The 10,903-nt window shown below is 43.9% G+C and overlaps 2 protein-coding genes across 2 annotated transcripts in view; both read right to left on the bottom strand.

Annotated features, from left to right (window-relative positions):
• The window catches only part of LOC113472162 (fatty acid synthase-like), a 23,377-nt gene extending 22,807 nt beyond the window's left edge, over nt 1–570 (bottom strand). Inside the window, exon 1 of the mRNA XM_026831789.1 lies at nt 413–570. The gene's annotated coding sequence lies outside the window, so the exon portion shown is untranslated. The remainder of the gene's footprint in view (nt 1–412) is intronic.
• Nucleotides 1–10,561, bottom strand: part of LOC113472160 (fatty acid synthase-like) — a gene marked incomplete at its 5' end in the record, with an annotated part of 14,392 nt that extends 3,831 nt beyond the window's left edge. Inside the window, 14 exons of the mRNA XM_026831786.1 lie at nt 1,273–1,474; nt 2,033–2,169; nt 2,246–2,447; nt 2,730–2,966; nt 3,475–3,641; nt 4,116–4,128; nt 4,541–4,888; nt 6,382–6,678; nt 7,624–7,920; nt 8,358–8,411; nt 8,712–8,739; nt 9,260–9,496; nt 9,585–9,677; nt 10,499–10,561. Coding sequence (XP_026687587.1) covers nt 1,273–1,474; nt 2,033–2,169; nt 2,246–2,447; nt 2,730–2,966; nt 3,475–3,641; nt 4,116–4,128; nt 4,541–4,888; nt 6,382–6,678; nt 7,624–7,920; nt 8,358–8,411; nt 8,712–8,739; nt 9,260–9,496; nt 9,585–9,677; nt 10,499–10,561 — 2,375 coding nt within the window. The remainder of the gene's footprint in view (nt 1–1,272; nt 1,475–2,032; nt 2,170–2,245; nt 2,448–2,729; nt 2,967–3,474; nt 3,642–4,115; nt 4,129–4,540; nt 4,889–6,381; nt 6,679–7,623; nt 7,921–8,357; nt 8,412–8,711; nt 8,740–9,259; nt 9,497–9,584; nt 9,678–10,498) is intronic.
• Nucleotides 10,562–10,903: the final 342 nt, after the last annotated feature.

Genomic DNA, 10,903 nt, shown 5'->3' with positions numbered 1-10,903 from the left:
CCTACGGGAGCGTATGCCGTGACGTCAAAGTTCACGATTTACCGGTATTTTTTTAATCGATTTATCTCGGGATCTAGAAGTCGTAGAAGAAAAAGAAAAATTCCGTTGGTCCTCATTTTTCCTGCTCTATGACTTTGAAACATCACCCAAGTAAACGCAACTGATCCATTGGTTAGACATTTATTATCTTAACTAATTCATAGTTTCGTAGATTCGTAGAAGCTCAACCCGTCCTTTGGGGCTGGCCAGCCCCTACACCTAAGCCTCAGTTTGGGCTTTTTGTGTGTGTATTGTGTGAATTCATAGTTTAGTAGACTCTGTGGGCTAGTGTGAAGCAAATAATATTGTGATGAAATGAGCTAGGTAAATAGGTTCAGTAGAAGCTCCTTGTAGTTCGGGTGCACTTGATTGCCTAAGTCAAACGGAGTCAAACTTCTTTGTGGTAAAGCATGCAAGCCTGATGTGATACCCACTCGGCCACGGAGGATGCGTGGATCTATTTAATATCCAGGCCACTATTTAATATCCAGCTGTTATACCGTTAGGGAGTTATCGCGTTAGAGCCCGTTCCCACTTATCGTTCGGAAAAAAAATCGTGTCGTGTGTAGTGGGAACACTCTCATTTAAATTACATTGTAAAAAAAATGGAGCAGTTGCAAATGGGTAAAAATTATAAATAAATGGTCGATTCCTATGTAAAAAGGTGGGAAAAATCCAAATCCGAGGTCAAAACTCCGAAAAAAATAACTTTAAAAGGTCGAAAATTCAATTTTCATTTTCCGTTCTAATGAAAGAGTTCAAATATGTGTGACGTCAGACTTTACGCAGTTGTTTTTTTTGTCCGTTAAGTAGCGCCACTATGCAAGCGCGCTAGCGGAGGAGCAGAAAGAACTGCGCACAAACACGTTAATGCGTTGCCTGCGAGGGAGCTTTGCTCGGGACATTTGATCATGAGGTCATCACCCTCGGACGCGTATGCCGTGACGCCCAAATTTCACGATAGCACCCGTATTTTTTTAATCGATTTATCTCGGGATCTAGAAGTCGTAGAAGAAAAAGAAAAATTCCGTTGGTCCTCATTTTTCCTGCTCTATGACTTTGAAACATCACCCAAGTAAGCGCAACTGATCCATTGGTTAGACATTTATTATCTTAACTAATTCATAGTTTAGTAGACTCTGTGGGCTAGTGTGAAGCAAATAATATTGTGATGAAATGAGCTAGGTAAATAGGTACAGTAGATGCTCCTTGTGGTTCGGGTGCACTATTTACCTGTACATAGCTACGGGGACGGTTTTCTTGTCTCCGCTCAGAGTTTCTACCAGGGCCTTGTGTTTGGCCGGGTCGATACAAACGCGTTGCATGCGGGTAGGCAGGTATAGTTCGCGGGTGTTGATACCCAGGATGGAGAACTGTAGCATGGTGTCGATGTAGGAGATCCAGTTGCCGGTCCAGTCTAGCTTACCGGTGAAACCTGGAAGCAAAAGAGATTGAAGAATTTTAATATTGAACTTTGAAGGTATATTTTAAAGTACATATTTTTATTTAAAGTCTTTAAAAAGCAGAGAACCCTTTGAAAACTGCCATCAAGCTGGGCGGGTAGCTGTTCTCAAAGTTTATAGTCGCACAGCCAGAAGCTAGTCTACTCTCTGTTTAACGTCCCCTAGCCAGATAACGTCCCCTAGCCAGATAACGTCCCCTAGCCAGATAACGTCCCTCTGCCTTGTAAGTGCTAGGCCGTGGGTTCGATTCCCGCCCGGGGCGGAATTTATCCTGAACGGATATTGATCGTTCTCGGAACGGCTGGCCTTCTCCTACTCTGTCTTCCTTCTCTCTTCAATTTCGGACGATAAGACCTTAGCAGTTACAGTTCCTCTAACAAACTTCTTCAAAGGAAAAAAACAAGTACAGTTTCGCTAATAGAAAGTAAAAAAACATATCAAAAATACTCTTTTTTAAAATTCGTCGTTAAGACACCCTGCACTATACAGGGTCGCCCCCTTCTAGTGAAAACCATACCGGGTGCACTCACCTGACGACGCCACCTTCTTGGCGAACACACCCTCGGCACTCAACTCGGCCACGAACTTGTCGATAGCGGCTGGCGGCCCGCTAATAGTTACCGAGTCCACGTTGTTATGGCAGGCCGCTACAATGTCGGCCGGAGCTCTGGCCTTCACCTCCTCCCAGGAGAGTCCTACGGCCGCCATAGCACCTGGAAGAACAGAGGGATTGCCTAATTTACCTGTACATAGCTACGGGGACGGTTTTCTTGTCTCCGCTCAGAGTTTCTACCAGGGCCTTGTGTTTGGCCGGGTCGATACAAACACGTTGCATGCGGGTGGGCAGGTATAGTTCGCGGGTGTTGATGCCCAGGATGGAGAACTGTAGCATGGTGTCGATGTAGGAGATCCAATTGCCGGTCCAGTCTAGCTTACCGGTGAAACCTGCAAACAAAAGAGATTAAAGAATTTTAATATTGAACTTTGAAGGTATATTTTAAAGTACACACTTTTATTTAAAGTCATTAAAAAGCAGAGAACCCTTTGAAAACTGCCATCAAGATGGACGGGTAGCTGTTCTTCTCAATGTTTATAGTCGCACAGCCAGAAGCTAGTCTACTCTCTGTTTAACGTCCCCTAGCCAGAAGCTAGTCTACTCTCTGTTTAACGTCCCCTAGCCAGATAATTTAACATCCCCAAGCTAGGGTCTAGCTAGACAACTCGTACCTTTATTATCACTCTGGCTGACACCACGGAAGGCCCCGCTATAGTCATATCCTCGCAGACGCAGATCCTTATACACATCCGCTGAAGATAGTTCGAGCATTTCACTGCTGATGGCCGGTGTTAGCTCGGGCAGATCCAGTTGTTCCTTGGAGACGTCTTCCGGAGTGCGGATGCGACCGGATACGGCCACCGAACCGGATTCGCATAGCTCGAACTCACCTGGGAACCGAGAGAGAACTTTTTAATATATGTCCGAAGATTAATTTTTTTTGAAAATTTCCTTGATTTTTAAGGAGAATTTTTTCCGGTGTACTTTTTTTCTACATCTAAATCATAATTTATTTGTGGATTATCAGACATTTGTGAATAACAGATTCACTAAAAATTGTACGTTACTATCAAATCATGGTTTTAGAGGCGGTCGAAATAGCGCAAACCGCCAAAGAGCTGTCAAAATACAGCCAACATTCACCAAAAGTTTGATCGCAGGTTTGATTCCCACCGGGGCGAACTCTATCCTAACAAATAAGCTTCGATCTCGAACGGCTGGCTTTTTCCTATCCAATCCTTCTAGTTTCGATTACGGGACGATAAGACCTTAGCAGTTACAGTTCCCTCTGTCAAACCTATTATTTGTAATCGATTTCGGGACGATAAGACCTATAATGGTAGTAGCCTACTGCTGGAGTAAAGGGACTGTTCAGTCCTATGCGAGGAATATAAATAAGCACTATTATTATTATACTTACGGCTAATTCATGTGTAGCTGAATTATCGGACAGCACGGTATAACCTCTGTACGGATGTCCAGCGATGTTGGTATTGTGAATCTCATGTAGCAGGGCGATAAACTCATCATCACGAGGGATGGACTCGATCTTCTGCAGGAAATGTTCGACTGCTTCCTCGGTTCTGGGGAGAAAGAAAAGTTAACAATGAAATAACTACACTCTTAGGTATTCTTTTTATAGAACAATTTTTTAAGCTCATTTTAATGGGTAAAAGGCAGAGCGGACCAAGTCCAAATATCGACTTTTTGATAATGGAGCAGTTGCAAATGGGTAAAAATTATAAATAAATGGTCGTTCCTATGTAAAAAGTTGGGAAATCCAGGTTTACCTTGCCCAATGGAGCAGTTGCAATTGGGTAAAATTTATTAATAAATGGTCGATTCCTACGTAAAAAGTAGTGAAAAATCCAAATCTGAGGTCAAAACTCCGAAAAAATAACTGTAAGAGGTCGAAAATTCAATTTTTATTTTCCGTTCTAATGAAAGAGTTCAAATTTGTGTGACTTTACGCAGTTATTTTTTTCGTCCGTTAGGTATCGCCACTATCCGACTTTCCTTATCCGATTTGGTGGATTCCACAATCCGCCGAAATGCGCCCAATTTTGTACCCTTGTCACATTTGAGGACCACATACTAAATTTCAAGTCTCTAGATCCCGAGAAATTGAATTATACCGAAAAGCGGTAAAAATAAAGCCAACTGTTTCACCGATGTCAACCAAAAGTTGCGTGTTTCCTTGTCATATTTGAGAACTACATGCTAAATTCCTAGCTCTTACCGTTCTCGAGATATTTTGTTAAAAAAGGGACGGACGGACAGACAGACACACGGACCAATACCTGAAACTTTGGATTTAGGCAAAATGTGTTGTGGCACTAAAAACTGACCATCGAAAGTTGGGTCGAATACATTACTTTCCTTACTAACGAACCTAATACATATGTTTAGGATAAAACCCGCCCGGGGCGAATTTTCCTTGCTCAGGTCCACGTTCATCATTCACCGGACCGGGATCCTCCCTATACTCTACTACTCACCAAATACCCCGTAGCCGGGAACAGTATCCGCCCGTCAATGGCATGGCCGGACAGGTACGCGTCCTCTTCCTTGCTCAGGTCGACGTCGATGACACATTCGCCGGACCGGGAGCCGCCCTTCCCGGCGAATGAGGCCACGCTCCACTCGGTGCTGTGGTCCCATTCGACCAGTGACTGGATCATGGGCGTACCGCGGCCGACCGGGAACTTGACCGGCGGTAGAAGTTGGTTGAGGCGAGGCTGAAGGCCGGCGTTGTACAGTTTGCCGAGGCCGGACAGAAGGTGGGCGGGCAGGTCCGGGGCGCCGCGCTTGGTGAGTCCGATGCTGACGGCTGCGGGAGGGGAATGAGATGGTGAGGGTTAGAGATCTCGAAAATTTGGTTGAAAACAGTAAAAGATTCGTTAAGAAGAAAAGGGGTTAGATGGTAGAGATTGTCCCAGGCGATAATTTGCTTGAAAAGGGTGGGGATTTAGGTAGTGAGATAAATCATAGAGTGCAGTGTGGATGGATGGAAGAATTGGAGAAAGCTGAGTGGAGTGCTGTGTGATAGGAGAGTTAGTTGTAGGATGAAAGGAAGATTGTACAAGAGAGTGGTAAGACCAGCGTTGATGTATAGTGCGGAAACTTGGGCAATATTGAAAGCACAGGAAAGAAAATTAGAGGTTGAAGAGATGAGAATGTTGAGGTGGATGTGTGGAGTAATGAGGAAGGATAGAATAAGGAATGAGCGTATTAGAGGAACGGTGAAAGTGGGACCACTAGGACAGAACATCCAGGAGAGCAGATTGAGGTGGTTTGGACATGTAGAGAGAAGAGACGAGGAGTATGTAGGAAAGAGAGTAGAGAGTTTAGGTATAGGGAGCAAAAGGAGAAGGGGTAGGCCGAAAATGGAGATGGAGAGATAAAGTGGAGGAGGACCTTAGAGAGAAAGGATGGAGAAAAGAGGAAGCCATTGGATAGACGGAAATGGAGGAGTAGAATACAAGATGGAAACGCCGACCCCGAATAGAATTGGGATAAGGTGGAGTAAAAAGTCCCAGGCAATAATTTCGCCCTTTGTTTGTAATTTCTTTTATTTGTGTAGGGGTACATTGCATAACCAATAGAGTTGAAAAAATTTTTGTAAAAAAAAAAAAAAAAAATCTGAAGTATTTAAAGTTCAAAACTAAGTCTGAATACGCTAGGTCACGGGTTTGATTCGCGCCAGGGAGCACCATTCTCTATCCTAAACAGATATATTTCTTTCTCGGAACTGCTGGCTTTCTCCAATCCAATCCTTCTCTCTTCGATTTCGAGACGATAAGACCCTAGCAGTTATAGTTCCCTCTATCAAACCTATCATTTGTAATCGATTTCGGGACGATAAGACCTATAATAGTAGTAGCCTACTGCTGGAGTAAAGGGACTGTTCAGTCCTATGCGAGGAATATAAATAAGCACCATTATTATTATACTTACGGCTAATTCATGTGTAGCTGAATTATCGGACAGCACGGTATAACCTCTGTACGGATGTCCGGCTATACTTATTGGGAAAAATCCTACAATGCTGCAGTGAGCACCAAAGTTGTGACATAATAACACAAAGAAATTGCATTTACATTTACATTCTTTTTACCAACCTTATCAATGGCGTTGTACGGCACAAACGTGTATTGTTCTAATTTAGGTGGAGCCTGTGATTGCTGTCTGCGTGGGGCCAGGGATGCCTTCATACCTCTAAGTTCCACACCTCCTGATTTGATCACATCGATGTCTCCCGCGTGCAAGGCGAGTGCAGTGACCACTACGCCATGAGAGCTGACTTAACAGACGAGTACTCACCACCAGGTTTGGCTCTCTTAATGATAGCCTGGAGCAGAGCGTGGGGGGCGATCTCAATCACGACGGCGTTCTCGGGTACGTGTTGCAGCGCTTCGTAAAAGAGAACCGGGGAGAGCAAATTGTTCACGTGGTACGCGGGCGACGATTGCTGAGCAAGCGGTGTGCCCCAGTGGTCCTCAGGAATGGAAGATGAGATCCAGCGCGCAGAGCGGGGCTTGGGCGCGGGAATGATGCGGTCCAGGCTGGACCGCAGTTTGGGGCCCGCCTCGGCGATGTATTTCGAGTGGAATGCGTGACCTGTAGGGAGGGAGGAAGTTGCTTTTTTTTGGGATTTCAGCCAGAAAAGTGGTTAGATGGAAGAGCTCCTTCAGGAGAACCCTGCCATTATAAACCCTAAAAATTATTACAAAAGCGAGGCAGAAAAGCCTTGAGCAGTTACAGGGGTGCCGCCTCTTACGATTATATATAAAAAAGGTAATAATAATTACAAAAGGAAAGAGAGTAGAGAGTTTAGGTATAGGGGGCAAAAGGAGAAGGGGTAGGCCGAAAATGAGGTGGAGAGATAAAGTGGAGGAGGACCTTAGAGAGAGAAGGGATGGAGAAAAGAGGAAGCATTGGATAGACGGAAATGGAGGAGTAGAATACAATATGGAAACGCCGACCCCGAATAGAATTGGGATAAGGTGGAGTAAAAGAAGAAGAAGTCCCAGGCGGTAATTTTGTTTGTAATTTCTTGTATTTGTGTAGGGGTACATTGCGTAATAACCAATAAAGAGTTGAAATAAATAAATAAGAAGAAAAAAAAATATTTATTTATTTGTTTACACGCTAAGCATCAAGGCCATGTGTGAAAAAAAAAAAATAAATAAAATAAATAACTTTATTCAATTTGACTTTTTTGCCAGTCTAGTTACCTAGTTAGCTTGGTTGGTAACGCGTCTGCCCTGTAAGCGCTAGGTCGTGGGTTCGATTCCCGCCCGGTGTGGATTTTATCCTTGTTCGTTCTCGAAACGGCTGGCTTTCTCCTATCCTGTCCTTTTTCTCTTAGGAACGATGCAGGAGAGCTCTACCAGTCAACCTTTAGGCTTTCGAATTCACTGGGATTCGAACCCACACCATTTCAATCATTTGCTTGATACAAATTTCTTGACCCCGCCGGGAATCGAACCCGGGTCTCCCGCGTGCAAGGCGAGTGCAGTCACCACTACGCCATGGGAGCTGACTTAACAGACGAGTACTCACCACCAGGTTTGGCTCTCTTAATAATCGCCTGGAGCAGAGCGTGGGGGGCGATCTCAATCACCACGGCGTTCTCGGGTACGTGTTGCAGCGCTTCGTAAAACAGAACCGGGGAGAGCAGATTGTTCACGTGGTACGCGGGCGACGATTGCTGAGCAAGCGGTGTGCCCCAGTGGTCCTCAGGAATTGAAGATGAGATCCAGCGCGCAGAGCGGGGCTTGGGCGCGGGAATGATGCGGTCCAGGCTGGACCGCAGTTTGGGGCCAGCCTCGGCGATGTATTTCGAGTGGAATGCGTGACCTGTAGGAAGAAAGGGAGTTATTTTAACCTGCCTCGGTGGTATAATGGTCAAGGCGCTCGCCTGGTAAACAGGAGGGCGTGGGTTCAATAACAGCCGAGGGTATAGAATTTTATCCTCAATACAATTTGAGCCAGCCTAGTTCGCTTGGTTGGTAGAGCGTCTGCCTTGTAAGTGCTAGGCCGTGGGTTCGATTCCCGCCCGGGGCGGAATTTATCCTGAACGGATATTGATCGTTCTCGGAACGGCTAGCCTTCTCCTATCCTGTCTTCCTTCTCTCTTCAATTTCGGACGATAAGACCTTAGCAGTTACAGTTCCTCTAACAAACCTCTTCAAAGGAAAAAAACTAGTATAGTTTCGCTAATAGAAAGTAAAAAAACATAGGTATCAAAAATACTCTTTTTTACACCAGGGTGGCGTAGGCACGACGCGCGACGCTCGCCTTCTGCAGGAACAGCACCACACACGCTTCGGACCGGACGTACCCGTTACCTAGGGAAAGGGAATGTGTGAAATGTGGTAACGAGCTTTCTTGCTTGCTTTGCAGAAGGTATGGGGTTCGACCCCCACCATGGACAAAAATTTACACTCATGCAAGTTCTGGTGTTCTTGGGTTGACCCAGTATATAAATGGGAAGTATTGTATCTCTATTCGCCACTCTTATAAGGGATATATTACAATGGGATGGGCACAAAAATGTTGTTTTTGGGGGATCTCACTAATTTTTGAACGAGAAAAAAGAGCAAAAAATGTGCAACCTTCGAAGAAAATTGCAAAATGTGTTCACTCACCAGCCACGCCGAAAGCTTTGCACATCCCCTGCGGAGACAACAAGTTGAGGTGACCTATTCTTGGCGTTTAATTTTCAACACGAAAATGTTGATTTTGGGGGGATCTCACTAATTTTTGAACGAAAAAAGAGCAAGAAATGTGAAATTCCATTTAACTCTTTACTCACCCGCGACGTCGAAAGCTTTGCACATCCCCTGCGGGGACAACATGTTGAGCGCGAACAGGGCTGGGTGATTTTTTTTTTTTTTTTTTTGTGTTAAACGAACTTTTTTTTTAAAACAAAAAAGTATCGAAAAATACAAAGTAAAAAAATTGAATAGGAATTTTTACACAAAAAATCACGATTCTCACTAACCTGTACAGCAGCAATGGACACAAACGAGTTCAGAATGTGCTCAAACGTATCCGAATCCTCAGAAGTAATGACGATGTTAAATAAAACTGTTTTTTTTTTTTTTTTTTATGTTAAACGAACTTTATCGAAAAATAGAAAGTAAAAAAAATTGAATAGGAATTTTTACACAAAAAAATCACGATTCTCACTCACCTGTACAGCAGCAATTGAGACAAACGAGTTCAGAATGTGCTCAAACGTATCCGCATCCTCCGAAGTAATGACAGGAATCAGGTCAAAGTTCTCGCCTCGCAGAGCCTCAGCGGACTTGCGAATACTCTGGTCAAACACCGGGATATGAAGGAGACCCTTCACCATACCAGCCCACTGGGAGCCCATCCCGGAGAACACGTACCATACGGGACGCTTCTCACCGTTGAAATCCTGCAAAAGAGTAGAATGGGATGGAAAATGGGATAGAATAGATTAGGACCCAAAAAAAAAAAAGAAAAATTAGAATGAAAATCTGGTCAAACACCGGGATATGAAGGAGACCCTTCACCATACCAGCCCACTGGGAGCCCATCCCGGAGAACACGTACCATACGGGACGTTTCTCACCGTTGAAATCCTGCAAATGGGACAGAATAGAAAATGGGATAGAATAGGACCCAAAAGAAAATGAGTATGGTGACCGAAAAATATAATAATAATAATAAATTACGTTCCTTCCTATAAGATAAGTAAAAAAAAAACTGGTTAGAACAGCACCCGACTTTCCTTACCTATTAGAAATTAGAAGGCGGCCGAAATAGCGCAAACCGCCAAAGAGCTGTCAAAATACAGCCAACATTCACCAAAAGTTTGATCGCAGGTTTGATTCCCACCAGGGGCGAACTCTATCCTAACAAATAAGCTTCGTTCTCGGAACGGCTGGCTTTTTCCTATCCAATCCTTCTAGCTTCGATTTCGGGACGATAAGACCTTAGCAGTTACAGTTCCCTCTGTCAAACCTATTATTTGTAATCGATTTCGGGACGATAAGACCTATAAAGTAGCCTACTGCTGGAGTAAATGGACTTTTCAGTCCTATGCGAGGAATATAAATAAGCACTATTATTATTATACTTACGGCCCAAACAGACAAATTTAAAACTCACTTCTTTCGTGCTAAAATAGGGTAGGTACACCAAAAGGTGCCAGGACTAAAACAACTCAAAAATAGGGTAAGTGGACTTACCAGGTGCCAGCTTGCACTCGAGGATGGACCGGCCTCTCCAGTAGGCACACAGTATGGTCTGTTCGGCCGTCAGAGTTCCGTCAGCATACGCGCAGGCCACTTCTTTCCTGCTCTATGACTTTGAAACATCACCCAAGTAAACGCAACTGATCCATTGGTTAGACATTTATTATCTTAACTAATTCATAGTTTTAGTAGACTCCTTCTCCTACTGAATGGCCGACAATACCTTCCGGTGAAATGCCCACACTGGATAGAAGGTCTACCAGCGCGATCTAGTGAGAGAAAAAAAGAAAATGATTTTAAAATTTACGGGAACCTCTGCAAAATTTGATCAAGTAGCCCCCGGGAAGGATTTTTTTTTATCCTAAACAGATAAGGTTCGTTCTCGGAACGGCTGGCTTTCTCCTATCCTGTCTTTCTTCTCTCTTCGATTTCGGGACGATAAGACCTTAGCAATTACAGTTTCCTCTATCAATCATGATCTGATCGTGAAAAATGTATTTTTTGATGTTAAATAAAACTGTATTTTTTTTTATTTTTATTTTTTTTTATTTTTATTTTTTTTTTTTTAATAGGTTTGACAGAGGGAACTGTAACTGCTATGGTCTTATTGT

This window comes from Diaphorina citri, unplaced genomic scaffold (genome assembly GCF_000475195.1).
Source record: "Diaphorina citri unplaced genomic scaffold, Diaci psyllid genome assembly version 1.1 scaffold4109, whole genome shotgun sequence".
NCBI lineage: Eukaryota > Metazoa > Arthropoda > Insecta > Hemiptera > Psyllidae > Diaphorina > Diaphorina citri.
Note: the sequence above shows the minus strand (reverse complement) of the source record. Positions and strands in the feature narration are given on the sequence as shown.